The following is a 17,204-nucleotide window of genomic DNA, read 5'->3' on the forward strand; positions in this document are numbered from 1 at the left end:
TACCTAGAACTGACGCTACCTTCAAGATGACAGCTGATGCAGAGGACATTAACAGAGAACTACAGAGCCTTTCAACCTTCCCTTACAACAGACATTTACTTTCACTGCTTTGTCTCCATGCTCTTTTCCAGCCATGTTCTGAAAACAGACTCAGCGCAAAGACAGTGTTTTGTTAACTTTTGCATATACAGTGTCAAATATGCACCATAATTCCAAGTGCATTTTATTAACACAATAAGCATGCTCTCTAACCTTACCCTAAATCTTTAGGAACAATACTTTCTTAACATTGGATTAATCCAGTAAAGGATACCATTTTTCATGGCCTTCAAATGAGAAGCTCCTGGGTTTTTCCTGTACACATTCTAATTTATCAGTTGTGCTTCATGGAACAACCACGTGACTTTGAGATAAATTTCATTTTCAATGGTTCCTAGCAACAGTCAGCAAGCACGCACCCTCCATAAATAACTCTGTGATATAACACCATCTGAGCAGTTGCAGTTTAAATCCTTTGCATCAGGGTACTGATATTGTTTATTTTAGTCTCAATTGCTTGTCTCATGGGGCCATTCTTATTATTTTTATCCTCATCATTTCAAAACTTTTTTCAAATTCTGGCAGATTAAAGTTACTAAATGAAACTTGAAGTTACTCTGTTTAAAATGAAATGTTGCAGCTGCCCCCCAAAAAAACAATCCACGTTCCTGGAATTTCTTGAGAGTTTATAATGCCTGAGCTCTTGATTGCCCAACAGCGCTGATCATTGGCTTCATACAACCAAACAAACACTTCCCCAGTTCTTATGATTGCACCAAAAAAGCACCTTCCTGAAGTGAGGCTTTCCAGAGGCAGCATGGAGAGAGAAGAGAAGATTCTTACTTTAGCTTTCGTCTCCTTACCTCCTGGCTCTCCTTGGCACTATTCTGGTGGCCGTGTCGCCTGCTCCTGCTCCAGTGTGACTGGCCCAGCTTTCCAACATGGTGATGTTGTGTGTCTTCGGCTCCTGGGGTGCTACACTATGTGGTCTCCTGCCTAGGTACCGGAGAGCCTTAGTCCAGCAGGTTCTACAGATCTCCAAAGACTTGGAACAATTTCACTGTGATCGACACAGCTGGTGACTTGTTAAAGTAAGCAGTGAAGAGATCATTTGAGACCACAATCTGAGTACTCTTTTAGCCCTCAAGGACCAGAGCTCTTTTTATTTAAGAAGGTTATTTACTGGTGTTCCCAGTCTTTAAAAACTGGTGACCTACAATATGAGATTAACTGGACTTGGGCTCTCCGGGGCCATGGCTGTACCCCTCAAACACATACTTGAAATGAAGACAATTGAGGATTCCCAGCTCCAGTCCTGGAGGACTATGATGCTGTGAGTTTTCTCAGTCTCTTTAAATCGACAGGACCTGAGGAGCTGAGAGAAGCTGTAAAACTGGCCCAATCAAGCAATTAACAGCTGGTCAAGAGCTGTGTAGAAGTGGATTTGGGGATTTCTGAATTAAAAGAAGGAAGACATATATCTTTTTTACAGCCAATTTATTCTTCAGGAAAAATCCAATTGTAAAAGAAGGTTTCAGGTGTCTTAAAACATGCTAAGTTCACATTTGTTCAATAAACATAAACCATGTGTATTGGGAGACAACACCAATGGATGCGGTAACAAGGATAACAGATATCTGACTTTTTCATAGAAGTTTCATAGAGAACATGACCATGTCGGTTCAGAATAGGTTCAGTAAAAGGAATGCTAGGATTGAGCTGGAAGCTTGTTCAAATTCAGTATGAACGTGTTTACTGGAAACTATTTTTTACACAGAATAACAGTGGAGATGCTGGTCTCTTTCTGAGCTAAGATTAGTGTTGTGAACAAATCAAGAATCTCTCAGCTGGAAATGGTGAGCTCTTGTGGGATGAGTGGCCTGTTTTCATAAATCATTTTTTTCAAGATCAAGAACTAATCCTAATTAAGTACCAGAAACCCGTAATGTGATGAACTGGACTTACATTATTATGAAAACAGGAGCCAACTAGTGAGTGGAGATGTTAGTGTCTCAATGACTAAAGATTGTGAGCTTCAACAGCATAGCTGGATAGCTATCCCTCACATCCCTCAAGCTCATGTGACAATTCCCGATCAGGGCTTCCACACACACACCTGTTGCTGCTCCCAAACTCTGAGTTACACAAAAGAACTCGTAATTGAGTTAATAAAGGATTCATTTAAACTTCTTGACTATATTTACAGGTCTTAAATATGTTGGAGGTTCCCATTTGACTATTGCATTTAAAATAAAATCCTAACCTCTGAGGGGAAAAAAAAACATGTAAATATTTCAATCAAGCTTAAGCGTATTAGTTTAATTAAGGCTTCAATTAGGTAATTAAACTCAAAACCAGCAGGTGTGTGTGGTCCTCCAGGACCAGGACTGAATAGTTCCTGTACTAGAGAACAGTTTTTTTGACTCAAGAAACATCATGACCTCTTTGCTAATCTGTTGTGTGTTTTAAAACAGAGGAGGCAACTCTAGTTCTTCATTGCAACATTGCAACAGGCATCATTCCTTGACTGTTTAACTTGGTCAGTTTTAAACTCTAAAAAGCTGCCATCAGCTTTTACAAACATCAATACAGAAACTTGAAGCATGAAGAAACAATGATGAGGACAAAAGATGAGTCTCTGCAAGAACGTGGTCCTGAAGATCCTGTTTACCCTCCCAGCAGAGCATGGCTCCTTCTTAAAACCCCCCAACAGTTGAATGCCAGCGCCCAACATGCGGCTGTAGACAAACATCCTCACGGCGTCCTCCGACAGATCGGCCATGTCTGGGACTGGGGAGTCAGCCACTCCTCCCCGTGGCCCGGTGTCTCCCATGGTTCTTGTTCCAGTGGGAGTCAGTCATCAGCTAAACATCTAACACATTCGTTTTCACAGTCTGACACAAGCAGGACGGTTCTTGAGGTCCTTCACAGTTGCTTACCCAAAACAGCCACTTTATTCTAAGTAGAGCTGCTTTTAACACTTCTTTAAAAGTTTGGAGTATGACAGGAGTTCTGCAGTTCATTAAATCGATTGAACAACAAAACAAATGAGAGCTCAGGTGGAACAAGGATCGCAAGAAATGAGAGCCTGCTAGGACTGAGTCCGGCACCCCAGGTCTAACTCCTAATAGATTCGGTCCCTCTTTACATTTCACTCATTTAGTCATTTTCTTTAGTGCTATTCTTCCTTCTTTCTGCTTCCAGTGAATAATATTGTAAGCTCAGTAATCATCATCATTATTATTGCGTCTGACACAAGAGTGACTCTGTGAAGGGGTCAAAGTTCGCAATCAAAGTAGAACTGACAAAGAATTAGTCATGAAAACTGTGGCTTTAATGTAAACACTACATTCGATTGGTTTGCAGCACAAACATCCCACATGAGAGAAACACCATTCACTATAAAGGAAGTAAAAAGCAGCACGAAACAGCATTCACTGAAAAAAAGAAAAATGAAAAGAGATTCTAACTGGTATATATAATACACAGTATTCTTTTTTTTTCAGAGCAAAAAGGCTAAAAGGGGTAACATCTTTCCAAATCTACTGGTCAGTGAGAGCTGTGCTTTTTTTATACAGACCTGGAAGGTGAAGAAAGGCAGTTCAGATTAGATTACAATTTCAACTAAGAGAAAAGCGCATATAATCCTGTACAGCCACGCTGCCTGCAGAGGCAGCTGTATTCCCAAGTGGATTGAAAAATACTCCAGGCTAGTAAAGACACTGCGATGCAGGGAGAACAGGCAAAGGAAGAGGGACAGTTCAGCGACATTGACATGGGTACATAAGAACGGTATAATGACTCTTAGAACCGTTGCAAAACTTTTAAAAAAGGGGAAAAATGTTCTGTAGCTACAAAGCACAAGAAATAGACTTTATTATTATTATCATGGTCATTATCATCATTTTTAGCTTCTACTTGTAAAGACTCTGCTAGAACCAGCTCTATAGTGTCCTACAGAAACACACTGCCCAACAGCCACCGTCTCCACACTGTATCCCATCACATCGCCTGGGCGGACCTGCACTAGTGGTCACTTTTCCCACTGATGTTTGTGTTTTCATTTATGTTGTTCTTGTTTTTTTGTTTTTTTTATTTTTATTTCTTTTTTTTTATTTTTTTTCTTGTTATTATTTTTTTACAAAGGCCAAAAGGTCATGCTACCAGTAGGGGAACAGTGACAGGAAAGTCCCATTAACCAGCCTGTAGTGAACTAAAAAAAGTGCCTTAGGGCAGAGGGTAATAAGCAGAGGGGTGAAGTGGAGGTGGGGGCCCAAGGATAAATAAATAAATTAATAAATTAATTAACAATAATAAAAAAGTAGAAGTTCCTTACTCTGATATTTAATAGTTCTTTTTGTTACAGTAATCTAGTGTATTCTATTTCTATCTCAAGCCCGCCATAAAGAAGGTTGGCACTGATATGACACTCAAAATTTCACTGGCAAACATGCCTCTTGAAGTGTTGGACAGTGAAGAACAACACACACCCCTCCCTTGAGCTCATGGGGCTTGCGAAGAAAGACACGCCCCCTTGCTGAACTCATGGGGCTTGTAAAGAAAGACACGCCCCCTTCGCTGTGCTTATGGGGTTTGTGAAAAAAGACACGCCCCCTTGCTGAGCTCATGGGGCTTGTGAGGAAAGACACACCCCCTTGCAGAGCTAGTGGGGTTTGTGAAGAAAGACACGCCCCCTTGCTGAGCTCTTGGGGCTTGTGAAAGAAGACACGCCCCCTTCGCTGAGCTAGTGGGGTTTGTGAAAGAAGACACGCCCCCTTCGCTGAGCTAGTGGGGCTTGTAAAAGAAGACATGCCCCCTTGCTGAGCTCATGAGGGCTTGTGAAAAAGACACGCCCCCTTGATGAGATTGTGAGGGGTTTAGAAAAGGCCCAGCCCTGTTTCAGAGGGGGATCACGGGGAGAAGTCAGGTTCCTCGAGTGGAAAACAGAATGAGCTGATATGGTGCAATCCTGTGTGTCCTCAAAATCACTTTTATTTTTCTCTAAAAGATCAAAAAGCTGAACAGAACTAAGCACTGAAAAACCCAGTCCCCTGACTAAAATCACCAGAGATATTTTAATGATTATCATTATAGTTGTTGTTGTTATTATTAGTGAGATGACCTAATTTCTGAGGCAAAAAAAACCTCAAACTAGCCCTGTGCTGGAAATTCACAATAAATATAAATAAATTGAACATCCATACATTTAGAAATATGAAATTAAAGAAAGGACACGTTTCTTGTAAGAAAAAGGGTGGTTGTTCTGTTAAAACAAGAAGACACAGTGATAGGGGTACATTTTCTCTAGTCCTCAAGCTGTAGGGCTGGGTTTCTATTAGAAATCTGTTCTGTTGGCAGCTCTTTGAGACAAACTAAAAAGGTTCTTTTTTTGTTTTTATATATATATACGTTATGCGTTTTATTTATCAACTTGCATTTGTAATAATCATTACCAAACCAGTTACTATACAGATGTGTCAGTACAGTCCGCAGCCTCGGAGGTTGTTGGCGATGATGATGTCGGTGACGGCATCAAACACCACCTGGATGTTGTTGGTGTCCGTGGCGCAGGTCATGTGGCAGTAGATCTCCTTGTTGGGCGAGCGGTTCTTGCTCTCGAACTGGGCCTGGATGTAGGCAGCTGCGTCTTCGTAGGTGTTGGGGCCTGGGGGAGCACAGGGTGACAGAGAGAGAAGGAACCCTGTGAATATAGTTTTAGTCCTGTAGTATAGCACCTCACAAACTCCGGTAACCATGTGGGGTACACCCCCCCACACTTCTCACTGGCCTCTTCAACTGACAGGGTACCCCTTAAACACACATCACACCTGCATCCACAACTATGCAGCTCAGTATTTTTAACTTGAAAATAAAATCCAACAAAATGCCCAGCTAGGTGAAACTCCTAGTGTGCAGACACCCACATGGTGTCTGTGACAGGTGTTTTCTGCCTACCTTCCACAGGACAAACACTTTCTGGACTGACAGCAGCAGAAATCGCTCACGACAAGCAAGCCAAAACACTTCACCGAAATAAAGTCAGACAAAAAAGCCTTCGGCTTAGCCACTTCCAGAAAAAACTTCCAGACTCTCTCATACACTTGTAGATCTCCACGTCTGCAAACGCCTGAGCACTGAGACGAGCCTCATTCCTCAACGTGACAGTCACCAGCCCCAGTGGCACTGCTGCTCCCTGGAAGAATCGGGCATGGACTGCTGATACACAGTTCCACAGAAGTGATTGAGCTGGCTAGATTAGAATCTATAGGATACACCCCAGGTGTCCATGATATTGGTGTATGCAGGACCATTTCAGCGTTAAAAAGTGAAGTTTGCCAGCTAGATTGCTCCAATGAGCCTGAAAGAAAAGAACCTGGAAAACAACATTTTGAAAGCCATCCTCAGCCACAAGCACCAAGCCAAGCAACAGATTTTAATGAAACAAAAGACAATTGAAGATTCAGAAGAACACCTCTGAGGACAATTGCTCTAGTCTTGAGTCATTTGAATTTTCAATTTACCTTTTCAGCAGGGTTTTCATCTGAACATGCAGAAGCACAGCAGAATACCAGAATGCCCATAGATGAGGGAGAACAGGTGTCTCCTCTGCTTGTGTGGTGCATACAGTCCCATAGCCAGCACATGTTTGGCCCCCAGTGCAAGTAACATCTGAAGTCCACTTAAAACCCCCTGGAAAGGGAAGCTTTACAAAAGCCAACCAAACCTAACTTGCATGTTTCTGGGTGGTGGCAGGAAACGGGAGCACTTTCACACTAAAATTCTTTTCTGAAGCTCACAGTCAGTTCCTCTTAAGTCACTGTCCGCACTTATGCAGCTCAGCACTCGAGCTCCAGGGAGCTTCTTGAAAGTCCAGCGAGACAATGAGGCCAATGTAAGCTAATGGGGCTTCTGGCTCCTGTCAAATCGTGCCGTCAAGAGCTTGACCCCTTCAGCCAGCCAATCACAGCGTGCTATTGTTGTCAGGGCCCTGAGTTCCCACTGACAGGCAGGGCAGGACCCAGATGCACAGATCCACCTGCAGCAGACCGCAGGCCTGTGGGTGGCTGGAGAGTGACATCACCACATGGCCCCTCAAGAACAAAAAACACAGCTGGTCTGGCATCAAAACTGCTTAATGGACAATAAAGCACACAGCTGCTTCCTTGGGGACAGTCTGCCAATCACAACAGCAGCAGGATCTGTCTTCTATAGATAAGGAAACGTCAGATGACCCACATCTGTCTTCTGCAGGTAAGGAAACATCAGGTGACCCACTGCGCTTGAAGACTGAACCTTTAGCCCTCAGATGCCTTTTTCCTGAGCTTCCTTGAATTTCACCTGCTGAACTGTGCCTCACTGGGCAGGCAGTTGGTTTTACCCCAGCCCCAAGAGGATCAGGGGGAGGCTCCCAGTCCCAGAAAGTGCCTCCCAGCCCAGGCAGCGACAGGCTGTCTTACCTGTGTACTCTGGGAAGCAGATGGTCAAGGGTGACTTCTTGATCTTCTCAGCAAACAAGTCTTTCTTGTTGAGGAAGAGAATGATGGAAGTGTCAATGAAGAATTTGTTGTTACAGATGGAATCGAAGAGCATGAGTGACTCGTGCATGCGGTTCTGCAGCAGAAAGAGGAGGAGGAGGAGAGCAAGGGAGGAAGAGAGAGACAGGGACAGAGAGAGAGAGGAAAAGTTAGCTTCGAAAATAAAAGCAGGGGTTGTTATATCCGAGTGATAATGCTCAGAAGGTTCCCAAAAGCATTAGTCAAAAAGTCAAGCACTTGTATTAAAAATAAGACAGCAGGGTACATGGGTCATTCAGTCAGCAGCTGCAGCCTTACAATGCACACAACAACTGCAGCCGGGAGGTAGAGAATGTGCCACACAGGGAAAAACAGTCCCTCGTCTCATTCTGAATTCACAGTTTTACATGCATCTCTTGAGAAACAAGCACTACTTTAACCAAAGAAAAAAACACAGAGTGGAAAAGGTCTTTGTTACATTTTAGATTCACACACAGTTCTCTATCAGCAGGGTTTTCTCAGAATAATTGCGTCTAGATCACGGAAGGCACCTCCCTGCGTGCTGAAGTTCAAACAGGGATTGGACCTTCCTGTGTTCCAGTGCCACCCTGCTTTACTCACAAAAGCTAAAGCAGTTTATTCAGTCAGTAACAAATACGATCAGTTGTTGAATATCAAACCTGCTGATACCTATATGGGTGAAGGTCCTTTAATGACCTCACAACAATAAAGACAGCAGATGCAGATGGAGAAGAGAGGGAGAGAAGTTCTCATCTCCTCAGATTCCTCCAGCTTTCCAATTCACTCTGCAGAGCAGGAATCGCTGTCTTCCTGCTGGAGAAGACAGCACAGCTCGCTGGAGCTCAAGCCAAGAGTGACCAAGCCCTCCAGAGAGAGAGTAGTCCTTTCCAGCAGAAACCAGTGAGTACAAATCTGAGCACGTGCACAGATCATGACAACTTAACGCAGAACAACACAGTTAACCAAATGCTAAGATATGTTATCATTTTAATTAACTAGCAGTCTACATTATATTTTTGGACTCCACGTTAGAATTTTAGTTAGCATTTAATGACACTCTAATTTACCACAATACAACTAACAAATCAAAACATTGGGGTTTAGCACTGAGCAAGGCTCTTCAGCACACACAGCCAGAGCTGAGCTCAGGGTTAGCAGTGAGGAGGTCAAATGAACATTCAAGCATTTAAAATATGAGAACAGTGCAAACAGAAACGTCTTGTGAAGGCCCGAAGGTGGCAACAGAATTTGACACCCTTGGTGCGAGTGAGAAGATGTGGAAACTGGTGCTTTCACGTGCAATCCCACTTTGAAACGAGACAATCTGCTTCCCGCCGAGACCGGACCATCACTCCGCGCGCTTTCTCAACACAGAAGGAGACAGAAGCGGAGCAAGGAGACCAGACTGGAATCAAACACAAGCTCGCAGTGTGAAACAGCTGGCGCTTTATTAACTTACAGAACTAATAAATACATTATCACCAGTCAATAAATAATTACAGCAGCTAAGGATTTATTAACAAATTGACATCCACTTTAATACAGAATTACAGTGGAAAGGCAGCGTTGAGGGGCAGTCGAGGTGTGTGGAGCCCAGGCCGGCCGTGGAGTTATTGCTCATGTGGGGCTGTGGAGCAGAGAGGTGCCCTGGGAAACGGGGTGACTGATACAGTATTGGGGGAACATAAATGAGCAAAAAAGTTTTGTTTTCTGAAGTTTTTCCTACAATTGGAGGAGACATAGAGACACAAAAACCCGTCGCTGTCCTTCCACCGCCTGACCTCTCAAGAGTACCAGGAAGCGCTCCTGACTTACATGTCTTCACCGAGCTCTTCCGCACAGTGGCATTTAGTCTGCCACGCGAACCAAAACGCAGGAAACCGAAAAACTACCGCTGGGAAGCCATCAGCACTTTTCCAACGCAACAACATCAGGTTTCAAATCGATGCTCCAGAAGCTGTGCTGGAACAATCAATCCGTTTTTTTTTAAGCCAGACTATCCCACTACTTAAGCTGCAAGTTAATCAGAGAAGTGGACAGTTTTCACAGTGGTCATGTCCTGTCAGAACTGAACAGAGGATTGAAGGCCACAGTGTGAACGACAGGCAATGGTAACCGTCTGCCTCTCATGCACCTCAGGTCTTCTAACTCCTAAGTATTCAGAAATTAAACTTCTGATTTCCCGCTTTGTATTACAGAAATCCCTGGGCCTTTTGGGCTCAGCAGCCCCTCAGACTTAAGGCAGGCGATGCTCAGCGGTTCGAAGCCCAGACAAGTACAAGTACACGAAAGCAGAGCTGAGGTCCAGTCCATTTTAATTTGGCACTGATCAAAGTGTGGACACATCTCCCAGGGTGAGCTGCCCATGATTTTCAATCCAGACAGCCCACTGAAATATGTACACACAGACGGCTCTTTGAAATTACTGTAATTGCATTTAAAATCTGTATTTTCTTACCACTAACAAGCACGAAACTGAACCTGAACTGTAATACTTCAAGATGAAACAAAACAAGAGGTAAGTCTGGTCGTTCTGTTCCCTCAAGTTTGAGATGCTTGACAGAATTAAAAAAATAATTGCTTACACTTATATAGCACTTTTCTGGACACTCCACTCAAAGTGCTTTACAGGTAATGGGGATCCCCTCCACCTCCACCAATGAGCAGCCTCACCTGGATGATGCGACGGCAGCCATAGTGCGCCAGAACGCTCACCACACACCGGCTCTCAGTGAGGAGGAGAACAGACTGATGAAGCCAGTTCATAGATGAGATGAGACAGACAGAGAAGATGTTTCCCCCTGAAGTCCTCCACATCTGCTGTGAAGGGACTAGTCAACGACACTGCAGCTGGCTGTGAGGCCTCAGACACCTCTCCTCTCCACAGACCCCCGTTTGCTCTCTTCAGTTTCCACACAGGAACTGTTGCTACACACCCTCTCTTCCCTTCCGCTCAGCTGACTGCACACAAGCACAGCTAAGCTGAATGTCTGCATGCCAGCAGATTGAAGTTGCACAACTGTTAGCCTCGGGCATCGGTGTCCATTGCTAATCAACTGCTGTAAAGACTGAATAGAAATCATAAGGCACAGCAATACCAGCCCACTAAGCCATGGACATCCTAGCAGCTGCAGGAAGCCTGGCTTCTCCTTTTTAATTGAAGACGTGTTTCCAAAGCTTTAGACAGCTTGCGGAGGTGAGAAGCTAAGGAAGATGCATTTTCTTTAACTCAGAAGAATCTGATATTCTAAGTTTCAAACATACTCTCGTCTACGTAACTCTGAAACAGGAAGGACTGCATCCTGTGGGAATTCCAGTCCTGAAAATTAGGAGGTCTGGAAGCAGAGGCTGTGGGAGGCGTGAGACGACTTGTTACCCTGAAGATTTCAGGATACATTCTTAGAGAGCTTTGCAAGGGTGTGCAGGACAGCAGCAGCTCCCAGAATCACATGCCCACAGCACTGCTGCATGCAGCGTGCACTGAGACATCATGAACCCTGTGACCCACTTCCTACCGGCCAATATGCTGATGCCACAAGGGCAGAAAGCAAGATGGGCTCAAGGAAGATCTGCACCCATCTTTGGTGTCACAGAAAACTTTTCCAAAGATGGCCTGGACTAAAAACTAAGAGACAGTCCTAAAATGGCACATCAGACTTAACACTAAAGGCTCCATGAAACATGTTTCACAAAAGCACCTTCTACAGCTCGTAGATGCGAACACTTAGTTACAGTGGATTCCAGTGGATTGCGGATCTTTGGCTGGTCACACAGTTTGACACTTCAAGGCCACTGTGACTTTGGCAAAGTCAGGCAGCGCTGGGGGACCAGCTGCCCAGCCTGGTACAGAAGCTGCCAATCATGCCCAGAAAAGCATTTTAATACTTCAAAAATTTCATTTTAAGATTACACAAAAGCACTACACTCTGGAAACAGTAACAACAGTCCTGTGCACCGCAGAAGAAGTGCGCTGTTCTGTGTGGGAGTACTTGGCAGAAAAGGTTGCTGTTAAAATATACTGTCAAAAACCCGGAGAGATCAGACCAGAGCTAAACCAGACGGCAGTGCACAAAGGTGTCCCTGACAGTGTCATACCTCGCTTCTCTGCAGCATGTCTCCGCTAATAATAAAAGAGGCGCCTTGCTGATTTTTGGCCTGCAGTTAGACAAACAGAAACCGCCTATAACTGGCTTAAAGAGGCAGCTATGTATCAAGATTTTGTTTCTTTGTTATTAAGTTAATCTATGAATTTCTTTAAAAGCTGACATCTGGATTTCATCTGTTTTAGAAACTTGATCAACAATGTGTAAAAGATGTCATAAATTAATCTCATTTAGATTAACAGATGGAATTATCCTTCTAATTGCACGTAGTATTAGTACAAAAAAGGAAACTGACAACCACTACAACTCAGACAACAGAGACTCACACTGTCCAACTCAGACAGCAGAAATTCACACTGTCCAGCTCAGAAAGCAGAGACTCACACTATCCAACTCAGACAGCAGAGACCCACACTGTCCAACTCAGACAGCATAAATTCACATTTTCCAACTCAGACAGTAGAGGCCCACACTGTCCAACTTAGACAGCAGAGACTCACACTGTCCAACCCAGAAAGCAGACTCACACTGTCCAGCTCAGACAGTAGAGACCCGCACTGTCCAACTTAGACAGCAGAGACTCACACTGTCCAACCCAGAAAGCAGACTCACACTGTCCAGCTCAGACAGCAGAGACCCACACTGTCCAACTCAGACAGCAGAGACTCACACTGTCCAATTCAGACAGTAGAGGCCCACACCGTCCAACACAGACAGCAGAAACCCACACTGTCCAACTCAGACAGCAGACTCACACTGTCTAGCTCAGACAGCAGAGACCCACACTGTCCAACTCAGACAGCAGACCCACACTGTCCAACCCAGACAGCAAAGACCCACACTGTCCAACTCAGACAGCAGACTCACAGTGTCCAACTCAGACAGAAGAGACCAACACTGTCCAGCTCAGACAGCAGAGACCCACGCTGTGCACGCTTTTTCAGCAACAGGGACGTAACATTACTCACTACAATACTTTCTCTAGCCCTTCCATGTCTTCACACTTTCTCTCGAAAACAGCAAACGACCACCACAACTACAACAAATGAAGGAATTTAATTGACGTTTTGGTAGTTATGAATGCTCTTTATAAAAAAACTGTAACTGAATGGCCTGAGATTAGGCAACGATTCTGGTTCAGATTCTGCGACAAAGATCGAAGTACTGACAGCTAGCAAGTTAGAAATGTACAAATATGATCTTTCCTAAGGGTAACCTACTGAGGGCAAACTCAAACAAGCACTGTAGTCAGTACAGAAACAGTAATCCTGCATTTAGAATATTTTAGAAAACATCTCAAGCACTCTCTGTTTCACTTTGTACTATAATTTTACCAGGTTGATAGGCAGCGTCTGCCCTTCTGCTGTGGTGGCCCAGGACTGAAGGAGAGCCCTCTAGTGTTCAGTACTGCACATCACTGTTTCAGAGACCAGGATACCAGGAAAGACTGTGATCCTAGAAAAACTCAGGGATGCCCTGGCAAAACTGCAGACCAGTGAGCTAAATCATGACTTTAATGTTTGAAGATATTAGATTAATTTATTTATAATTATAAAAGGGTATGCATTGCAAACCCCTCAGGTGTCTTGATCTCTCCTTGAATGTTTTTTCTTTGCTTCTTACTCAAGCTGAGCCTTGGCGACATTCACAACACAAAGCTGTTACGGTGGGGCTGACCATTGGAGAGCACCATCGTAAGTCAGGAAAGATCGTTTATTTGTAATTTGTACGTGTAAAGTAATTTTAGGGTGATTACATTTAGCAAAAAAACTTTTAAGCACAATCCACTACGCACTACAATGGACAGTGCAGGACAGATCCAGAGTTTTTTAGCAGAAGCTGGAAGGTGGAATTCTGCTTATGTACAGTGTAAAAGAGTGCTGAACCGTGTGAGCAGGAATGTGATTTGAGAAACAGGCCCTCTCGCTCACAGGGGTCAGGGGTCAGGGGTCAGAGGAGGGAGGCTTAAGTTTATCAGCACAGTGAAGAGAACTTTAGTTTCCGGGGGTGACCCCTGTGCCCCTGCCCCTAGTAGAGTCCACAGCCTCGCAGGTTGTTAGCAATAATGACATCAGTCACGGCGTCAAAGACAAACTGGATGTTATTGGTGTCGGTGGCACATGTGATGTGGGAGTAGATCTCCTTGTTGGGGGATTTGTTCTTGCTCTCGTACTGCGACTGGATGTAGGCCACAGCGTCGGCAAACGTGTTCGGCCCTGGGAAGCCAGAAAGAAGGAGGGGGAGGAACACAAGAAGCAGAGAAAGGTTAAAGAGGCCTGTGAGGGTCACACCTGCCTGCAAAAGGTGCTGCGCTCCACTGTGTGCTACCTCATGTGTCCTGTTTATTTTACATCTCACCGAACAAGGTGATGTGCAATTTCTTTCAAAACAAGCGTAGTGATAACACCCAGACACAGCTTAACTACTGTCAACCGCCTCAAAGCAGAAGACCAGGGAGCTGTTTCCAGTTAATTAAGCTGCTCAGAGAATCCTCCTTATTACCAGCCAAGACAGTGGCAAGACAATGACAAACAGAAACAGAAAATACAGAAGGGCTTTTAGACATCTCTTAGGGGAAATTTGATAGGTAAATCTTTTTCGTCTGAGTTTCCTCATTTCCTTCCATTATACTCTTCTGCTGCAACTACCCTGACATGAAACTAATCCGGGATGCCTGGCTGTGGTGTTCACAGGAGTTTTTTAAGTCTGGCCCCTTGTGTGGTTTGTCAGTGCCCAGTATTTCGGGGTGGGCAGAGCGGAGGTCTGTGCCCACACACCTCTCTCTCCCCCCCTGCAGAGCCACCACTCTGTACCTGTGTCACCCCTGCTCACGGGCAGGCCTTCTGTGCTGCTGAGGAAGCTGCTTAGATACTATCTTGCATACATCCCTATTATATCCCTACACATATATAACTGTGATTGTACAGATGGACACCCTACCCTCCTGTACCTTTGCGTCTCAGCTAGGAGTCTCTACAATGCAGCTCTCCAGCTTGTAAACCTTTAGTGCAAAATCTGTTCCTTCTTATTCTTAATAAACTCTCCACTCGCATTGTGTTCCTGTTTCTCCCTCGTGATACCACTGCCTGAATCAATCTGGTTTATCTGATGGCCTGAGCATCTGTACTGAGACAGCAGATTGTCTGACTTTATCTCACATGCATCACCCCCTCTCATTGTCAGGGGAAAGCAGGGTATCACAGTAGCGAGAGAGAGAGAGAGAGAGAGATAATGGGTTCTGCAAGTGAGATTGTGCTAGTTTGTTGTAATAGAATACATCACAACAGAGTGGTCCCTGGATACTTTTTTAAATACAATTGACCATAAATCCCTATTAGCAGCTCTATGTCATGAACAGATAATAATCTACATAAATACTATTGTATTATTCATTGGATATTCAGATGGACATGATTCCCATTTGACTGTGTGAAAAAGTAATTGCTGATTCTTCTCTGCCCTCAGCTCTCGGGCCTCCTCTCTGGCAGTAAAACCTGCACTTAATGAATTACCTGCATATTCCGGGAAGCAGATAGTCAGAGAAGATTTCTTAATTTTTTCCTCAAAAATGTCCTTCTTGTTTAGAAAGAGGATGATGGAGGTGTCAGTGAACCATTTGTTGTTACAGATACTGTCAAATAGCTTCAGAGACTCGTGCATTCGGTTCTGTGGAAAGAGAAGAGACGATCTGTCAGCTGCCTTTGCCTGGTGCACCAAGAAGAAAAGCTCAGAAGCACAATATAAAGCACAGAAATGAAACATTCTCGTTCAAGCACTACTGTTGTCTGCATAATACTAGCAGCTACAGAGAACTGGGCATTGCCACTTCTAGTCTAAGAGTATCACAGAAAGCTAAGGTCATGCATCATGCCAGCAATAGGATGCTACTTCAACCCCATTCACTTGAAAATTATCCAATTTTTTGGCATCATGCATTTTTTCATTTCTTTGCAGGATACAATGAATGGTGCAAATTAACCAAGGACGTCTTGGATCCTTGAATTAATCCAGAGTTGGAAGCAGACACTTTAAGCACGAGTGACTTTGCCTTGTCCTCCAGAGTGGCGTGATTTAGAGATGAATTATATCGAAACGATTAGGTGAGGCAGCTGACATACAAAATAAACTACAGAAGTTAGCAAAACTTTTCAGCAGCAATAACGTTAGCTCACGAGAGAAAATAATAGCATCAGCTAGCCGCCAATAGAAGCCCATTGATTCATCATTCATGGACAAGAATAGTCACTGCTCTGTGATCAGAGGACATGCAGCAGGGGAGGAGTCTGGGGTTGGGACAAAAACACAGAGAAGAGACAAGAGAGGAGGAAATTTGGAAGGAACAATTAATAAAATGTGTTGTGCGTTTGCTCAATGTTGGTGAAGAGAAAGAGCGAGAGCAAATTCAAGGCAAAGTCACACAATAACAGTCACAGCCACAGAGAAACCTAATGAGTGCACGCACACCACAGTCACCAAGGTGCAAAGTGCTGCTTTCAACTCTTTGGAATTTTTTAAGAGAAGTTTCATACCTGCCGAAATTTTTGATGGTTCTGTCTCTCAAAATCAGTTCTGTTTTTATTTAAAGCATTGGGTTAGAAAAAGACGGCCGAAGACAGGAGTGAAGAGGCTCTTGGGAGACGTTTGGCCCGGGGGCCCGGGGCCGATTGCGCAGGAACCCTCCCCACACGGCGCGGGATAGCGGGACAGCAGGCAAGCCAGAGCGAAGACGCGCGACCAGCCGCCACGGGCGACCCGTCTCTCAGAAGAAACGTGGCCTCCAGCCCGGAGCGAGCGCACGCCCGGGCCGACGGCTCCACGAGCACACAGCAGGTCAGAAAGCAACACGGCAAGCTGAGCAACAGCACACGCGCGCGAGACGCCTCAGCTGCTGTGCTGCAGATGATCACATCTGGAAGTACTTAATACTTCAAATCACCAGCTGCTGAGTGTGACAAAGATAAATACAGAAGTAAAGAAAGAGATTCAGGAACATCGACAATGTGCAGGGGCTCCTCGCACAGGTCATGATTGGTGCTTTTCTGCACCCCTGAGCTCGGGTGTGGAAATACCACTGATGAGAAACGGAAGTACAAAAATAACACACAAAAAAAGACTGACGTTTGTTGCCAGATTTTTGGAGCATTGCTATTTGCTAGAAAAAAAAAAACGTGTTGCTTCTCATTAACATTTCAGAGCCTGAAAGGAGGAGATGGTGTGAATTTTCTGAAGAGCAGAATTACCCGTTGCGCACAAAACAGTCCGTTCCTACTTATGCACATCAGTGAGCACCCTATTTATCTGGTGAGCTTGAGGGTACAGTGTCATTCCTGTGTTCACTGTGCAAGAAAAGGATCCATTGTGCTGGACAGATTTCACAGTCCCAGTGCCAGCAGTACTGAGAGCCTCTAGCACAGTGCAGTACTGAGAGCCTCTAGCACAGTGTAGTACTGAGGGTCTCTAGCACAGTGTAGTACTGAGGGTCTCTAGCACAGTACAGTACTGAGGGTCTCTAGCACAGTGTAGTACT

At 44.5% G+C, this 17,204-nt stretch overlaps 1 protein-coding gene across 2 annotated transcripts in view; it reads right to left on the minus strand.

Moving 5' to 3' along the window:
• Positions 1-3,351: 3,351 nt before the first annotated feature.
• The window catches only part of gnao1a (guanine nucleotide binding protein (G protein), alpha activating activity polypeptide O, a), a 102,972-nt gene continuing 89,119 nt past the window's right edge, over positions 3,352-17,204 (minus strand). The window contains exons 7-8 of one of the 2 annotated variants that reach the window (XM_006641425.3): positions 7,497-7,650; positions 3,352-5,704 (exon numbers count right to left, since the gene is read on the minus strand). In XM_006641425.3, coding sequence (XP_006641488.1) covers positions 5,517-5,704; positions 7,497-7,650 — 342 coding nt within the window. In that variant the 3' untranslated portion in view covers positions 3,352-5,516. Of the gene's footprint in view, positions 5,705-7,496; positions 7,651-9,005; positions 13,894-15,189; positions 15,344-17,204 lie in introns of those variants that run through there. The other variant, XM_006641423.3, reaches the window with a different exon arrangement.

The sequence above is a fragment of the Lepisosteus oculatus genome, chromosome 20 (genome assembly GCF_040954835.1).
Source record: "Lepisosteus oculatus isolate fLepOcu1 chromosome 20, fLepOcu1.hap2, whole genome shotgun sequence".
In the NCBI taxonomy this organism is placed as follows: Eukaryota; Metazoa; Chordata; class Actinopteri; order Semionotiformes; family Lepisosteidae; genus Lepisosteus; species Lepisosteus oculatus.